General features: G+C 42.2%; 1 protein-coding gene across 1 annotated transcript in view; it reads left to right on the forward strand.

The window, feature by feature from the left end:
- The window catches only part of sema3d (sema domain, immunoglobulin domain (Ig), short basic domain, secreted, (semaphorin) 3D), a 30,203-nt gene extending 25,368 nt beyond the window's left edge, over positions 1-4,835 (forward strand). Inside the window, exon 18 of the mRNA XM_084554553.1 lies at positions 2,977-4,835. Coding sequence (XP_084410679.1) covers positions 2,977-3,426 — 450 coding nt within the window. The 3' untranslated portion in view covers positions 3,427-4,835. The remainder of the gene's footprint in view (positions 1-2,976) is intronic.
- The last annotated feature ends 1,309 nt before the right edge of the window (positions 4,836-6,144 follow it).

Genomic DNA, 6,144 nt, shown 5'->3' on the forward strand with positions numbered 1-6,144 from the left:
TCTGTCTCCCTTCTCCCCGCTATACTAATATACTCCCACGACGGTCCCCTGTCCTCTCTCTCAGAGGTGAACGTAAGCAAACTGACAGGTGCAGAGGCCACTAAAGACCCATGTGTTCCTTTATAGGTTCACACAGCAGAAAACCCTGAGTTTTTGTCTTTGTGTGTGTGTTAATGCCTGTCTGTGTGTTTCTTTATGAAGTTCTACAGCGGAAATCACAACAAAGCACTCCCCGGGGACGGACATGTGTTTTGGGGTAATGAACACAATGGGGTGTTTTCTGTGTTTGTGTGTCTAGGCATGCAATGATATCTGACCTATTGTACTCTAGACAAAGTGATGAAGGAGTGAACGCAGAAGTTCTCCCTCCCTCAGGATTGTCATGCGGTAGACACGGAAGATAAACAAAAGTAGCACAAGTTGCAGAATATGTCAGTTTGTAGGTGAATCAAAGATGTTTGATTTATTGGGATTATTTTTTTCTCCGCTAGAAGAAAGAGGAAAGAACTACCATGTGGACTTACTGGCAGCATAGCACATTTTGTAAAAGTTGTAAAAAGCAATTTGGTTTGGTGTGTGAAGAATGTAATAAATAATATGGTTTGAAACGTGACAGCAAAAAGAAACTGGAGCGCAAATGCATGGCCGTTGTTAATTTGAAATGCATGACGACTTTTATTAACACAGTTTTCAAACTAAACCCGAAAATACAGACATGTAGCTACGAAATAAGAAGTCGTGCTAGTTATGTTCTTGCTCCGTTTGCTTCTTTGTTACGTGGGATTAATGTGCACAATCACAGGAAGCGTGAGACTGAGCTTGCAAAGCAGCTGACTTTCAACTCAAAGTGAAGGAGGTTAGGTCGGAGAAACACGCACCGTGTGAACTGTTTCAGGTGTTGGATAACGTAGCGCTTTGAACTGCGTTGTACGGTCTGGTTTGTCTTTGAAGATGTAACGCTATACAAAGTTTGCTTTAACAAACATCTGCTGTTTTTACTGGTGTGTATGCCAAGTGTAAAACCTGAAACATGGAATGCAACTTTTTATCTTTCCTTTTTTTGACTACTTGAAAATATATATAGTGGGTTTCAAAGTCGTGCAGCGTCCTTCTTGTGTTGCAAGTTGATCTATCTGTTCTCACAGCTGGGCAGCAGGTGATCTCTTAAGTGTCTTCTGGCTCATTTCAACCCCTCACTCTCTGTGCATTTCTTCCCACCCTGTTTCCTCGTGTCTGTCATCCGTTTTTCTCCTCCGTCCCTCAACCTTCTTCATCAGTCCCGCCCTAACCTCTCCTCACCTGCCGCCATGCCCCGCAGTTTGCGTGCTTTGTTTCCTTAAACCGTGCGTGCTGTCTCTGTGATTTCCCACAGTTTCTTACCCTTCTGGGTTTCTGGCTTTTGATGAAGGCGTCCTTGGCCAGCTGTTCGCAGCACCTGCAGCCAGCTCCAAAACTTACCCTCCTCGTGCACTAACCCCTCGTATCCCCCTTGTAAAAGTCAGCTATTAATGATGTTAGCTGAAAGAAATGTTGCTGTCTTTCTCACAGCATGTTTGTGTATGTGTGTTCATCAACCACACTCCTGGAGCCTGGAATGTCAGCCCATTTGAAATTTGCTAATAAGAAAAGTATGGTGTTGAACATCGTGCACTTTAGAACAAAGCACAACCTTCCTTAAAAATACGGGAAGCTCTTAACCTAATGCTTGACGTATGAGGTAAACCGAGAAATATTTACCCACAATTGTCATTAAATTACTGTTAAAAGATGCGTTTTACCCGATCACTTCACTAGCACGCAAACACTGTGCATCCAAGAAACGCAGAAACACCGTACAATACTCCTGAAAGCTGCATCGCTATCCCTTGCAGGAGTTTGCTAGCTTAATCACAGATACACACAGGCACACAAATGAAGGCGGACCATCTGGCTAAGTTTAAATGCCTGGCATTACTGTTTAGTCACAGATGCTTTGATTTTGGATGGCAGACTGAGAGCAACACAAATCTATTAGTATACACACACCGACTGAGTGCTTTCAAAATGGAGAGAGGCTTGCATAAGTGAAAGTTTTATGTCTTTTAATTATGTATATATGCCATGTGTTGTGTCAAGACAGGCAGGTGTGTTAGGAAACGAGAATGTGATAGGAGACGGACTAATAAGTCTAATATGTGTGAGGGTCAACATCCAGAGAGACCAGTGGGTCTGCCTCTGAGTGGACGACACATCATCAGTGTCAGACCAGGGAACCACCACGGAGCCATATAGAGTCACATGTGTAAGAAAAAGGGGAAAACAAAGCCACACGGGCAAAACCATGTTAATATTCTGTCTTTCTTATCAGTTACACCTACAGGGGGGTCAGAGCAGGGCTGTGGGAGGTCTGCTTTTGAAGCAGCCGCGCACGCACAGGCGCACACAGGCCGGACACACACACTAACGCGCTCTTTCTCCGTCCCCTCAAGTCTCAACGCAGCTGTGTTGTTTTAGGGCCCGACAGCAGCCGCACCACCTGATGAATCATGGCGGAGGCTAAATGAAAAGAGGGCCATAAATATTAGCGCGCTACTTAGCCTTACACCTCGGCGACAGGCTCATGCGCTCTCCCACCGGCACGCACTGCTTGCACTCATTGTGCATCTCTCCACACCACATAATGATCTGTGCCTCCCCCCCTGTGTTGTGGATGACAGTCAACACACACGATTCTATATGCTTCCCACTTTAAGGGTCATTACCTCGTTTAGCACACCTTGGATGCAAATCTTGCGTGAAAATGCATCTGTGCATAAATAAGGTGGGATGTAGGAAGTGTCATGTAGATGCCAGATATCATTGTAGATGCATAGTAAAGCTTTGAATCTTCATTCATAAGATTTAAGAACTTTTCACATAAGTTTTGGGCCTATTTGTATCAACAGATTACAGCTGCAATCTCATGACCTCATTCTTTGTTTCTTTTCCATCCCCCAGGTCAGACTGGACGATCGCGTCATTCACACTGACCGAGGTCTCCTGATCCGCTCCCTCCATGACTCTGACGCTGGCGTGTATGTCTGTGTAGCCCAAGAGCACACTCACTTCACCCACACTTTACTGCGTCTCCGTCTACAACTCGTTACACACGGACAACTGGACAGAAAACCCAAGCCCAGCGAAGACCCCGCCGCGGAGCCGAACCACGGAGCCGAGTCCCGTCAGCGCTACAAAGACTACTTGAGGGTCATGAGCGCTCCCTTCAACTCCCTGGACGAGTACTGCGACTCGCTGTGGTTGGATAAGAGGCTGTCAAGGGCGCGGGGACGAGGGATCGGCAAGTGGAAACACATCCAGGAAATGAAGAAGAGCAGGAACAGGAGACACCACAAATACAGGGAGGAGAAACAGGAGCGAGGGAGGGTGGTGAGGACAGCAGAGCAGTGAGAGAAGGGGTAAAACTTGACGAATGGTTGGCCGCGTATATTCACTGGTTTAATGATTAAGCCAATGTGACAAAGAACTGTAAAACTGCAGCGTCAGACGAGTAAACAAAGTTGAGTTAATGTGGCGTAAAAGACCAACAATCAAATTTACAGAATGTAAAAGAATTCAAAATGCACTGAAAGCAATTTTAAGTAGTAATGTGTTACTGACCAACCATAGTTTCTAAGAAAAGTTTTGTTGATTCAGAGGAAATCTGAATTTGTTCAGTGATTTTATTGAATATTGCATCCTACTTTTCTATAAAATTCAGAAACAATAGTGCAGCAAACGCTTAAATTATAGCTTATAGTTTCAAAGAAAATATCAGAGACTCAACGACTGAATTATGCAACCCTTCTTCGAGCATAAATTATATTCCAGATGAATGGCATCTAAATAACATACAGTATATGATTTATTGCGTAAGCTACAAGTATGACCATGTACAAATTTGCAGGCAGGCAAGTTAGCAAGAAAAGCGACAAATTCCACTTTCAGAGGAGGCATAAATCAAATGCTGGACTTTCAGCCAGGATACTCAGGTTAGTGTACCATGCCAGACCATACCATTTTTGCGTAGACGACTTATTTTTCTCCGTAGGGCGCATTACTTTTGTTTTGGGCACCAATATTACTTGGTTAGGTTTAGGAAATAATCATTGTTTGGGTTAAAAGTGAACGTTTCACAAGGTTAAACATGTCAACGAGACAAACTTTGTCTATTTGCAACAGCTTCTTCGCCCTTTTCTTGGCTTTCACAAGTGACAAGTCCGGTCTCAGCTACGCTACGTAGACACTGGCTGTTTCGGTCGTCTTAAAAACTCAACCGCTATTATTTGTATAGTGATGACATGCTGGAATTATGCTACGGGAAACACGTTCAATTCGTGCATCCAGAAGTCATCGACTTTTCCTGAAGTTGTAGTGTTATGGATCAGTAGAAGGATGGCAACGTGGCCTTTCCAACAGCTTTTGACTTTTTTTCCCCACTAGAACAGATAAATCTCCCAGTGAATGGATCATGAATGAATCATCTGATGGCATTAAAACATATGGTTGAGTTTAATAAACTGGGAAAAGCTAAATTAAAAAAAAAAAAAAAAAAGTAGTTTGCTCACAGGGATGACATTGCATTCATGTTGAATGACTGTAAATATTTATGTAACTTGTACAGGAGATACAGCATGCTCAGTTTAGTCTCATTACCAATGTGTGTATCTATAATATTCATCATGTATTATTTGTTTTGGATAAAAAAAAAAAAAAAAGACGTATTTTTCTACAACCTGTTCACTCCTCTGTACTGTAGGTCTGATAGATGTTTTCATTATTAGTGTTTCTGAAAGTTGTTTAAATAAATTTGTCTCGGTGCCTCAGTTCCCTGAATGGCTTGCTTAATTACAGTCTGCGCAGAGACAAAATCAATATGCAGAAAATCTGCTGCTGCAGTTACAGGCAGTCTCGAGCATATACAGCAGGCATTTTGGGAATGGGTTAGGGTTAGTTCAGCTGAGCCTTTTCCTGATATAGCAACACAAGTCCCTGTACGCTGTATGCAGATGTCAGAATGATTCAGGGCCAGCTGGTTTATTCTTTAGTGTGTGTGTGTGTGTGCGTGTGTGTGTGTGACAGAGAAAGAGAGAAAGTGGGCATCTTCAAGAGAAAGCCATGCAAAAGATGAAAGCTTGTGATCAAACCTAAGCAAGTTACAGGTTTCCTAGAACAAAAAGATAAAGCTGAAAAGGCCCTAACGTCAAGAGCATGACGGTGAGCACCAAGCATTACGCAACCCAGTGCGCCTGACCTGATTTGGTTTTTTAGACTTACATAATAATGGAGATAATATCATACACAGTGCTTGTATTTAATAGACAGTAATGACAAGAAGCCTTCTGTGGAAGACACAGTCATGGGAGTCATCTCTTTTGAATTAGATGCTGGATGAATATGTTTCAAACTTACACAAAGACATAAAAAAAAATAAAAAAATGCCACATTAAGTAATGCTTTTTAATGCCCTTGTAATGCCTGTCCAATATAACTCCAAATCCAACGGCTATTAACAGCATAGTCCTCCGTTTAGTTTTCTCCACGGTGATTTTTCATGTTTCTTGTAACAAGGACGATAAATATTTCAAACTTCTTCCTTGTCTATAGTTTATTTATCAGTCAGCTGCAAGAACAAACAACCTCCCCTCCCTCCCCTCACCCAAATAGGGAACAACAAAGCACTACAGCCAGGTTTCAGATAACGCTGCATATAACATGTATATACAAATGCATTTAGCTCATAATAATATAATTTGGAGAAGCAACACATTAATACACTGGGTACATTAAATTAAATAAAAATCAGTGCTGCTTCCTGTTTCTTTTTTTTCTGGTAATGCTCTGTAATAATCTCCCTCTCTGTCCTTCAATTTCACGGGAATAAATGCCATGAATTGAGAGGCAGGAACGAAACATTTCAATTTACCAAAATATACTATGTAGGACTAGAAATGACAAAAGCCTAAGAGACCACACCCTGGGAGCATTGGGTTTTAGTCAAACAATGTACGTTGTCGTCGTCGTTCAGTATTGCCATTGGTGACATTTGTACAAACTTGTACAATGTCGTCACATCACACATAATTCTTCCATTAGGTTATATTTAATTTATGCTTTGACGTAACTGAG

Source organism: Chelon labrosus (assembly GCF_963514085.1).
Source record: "Chelon labrosus genome assembly, chromosome: 11".
In the NCBI taxonomy this organism is placed as follows: Eukaryota; Metazoa; Chordata; class Actinopteri; order Mugiliformes; family Mugilidae; genus Chelon; species Chelon labrosus.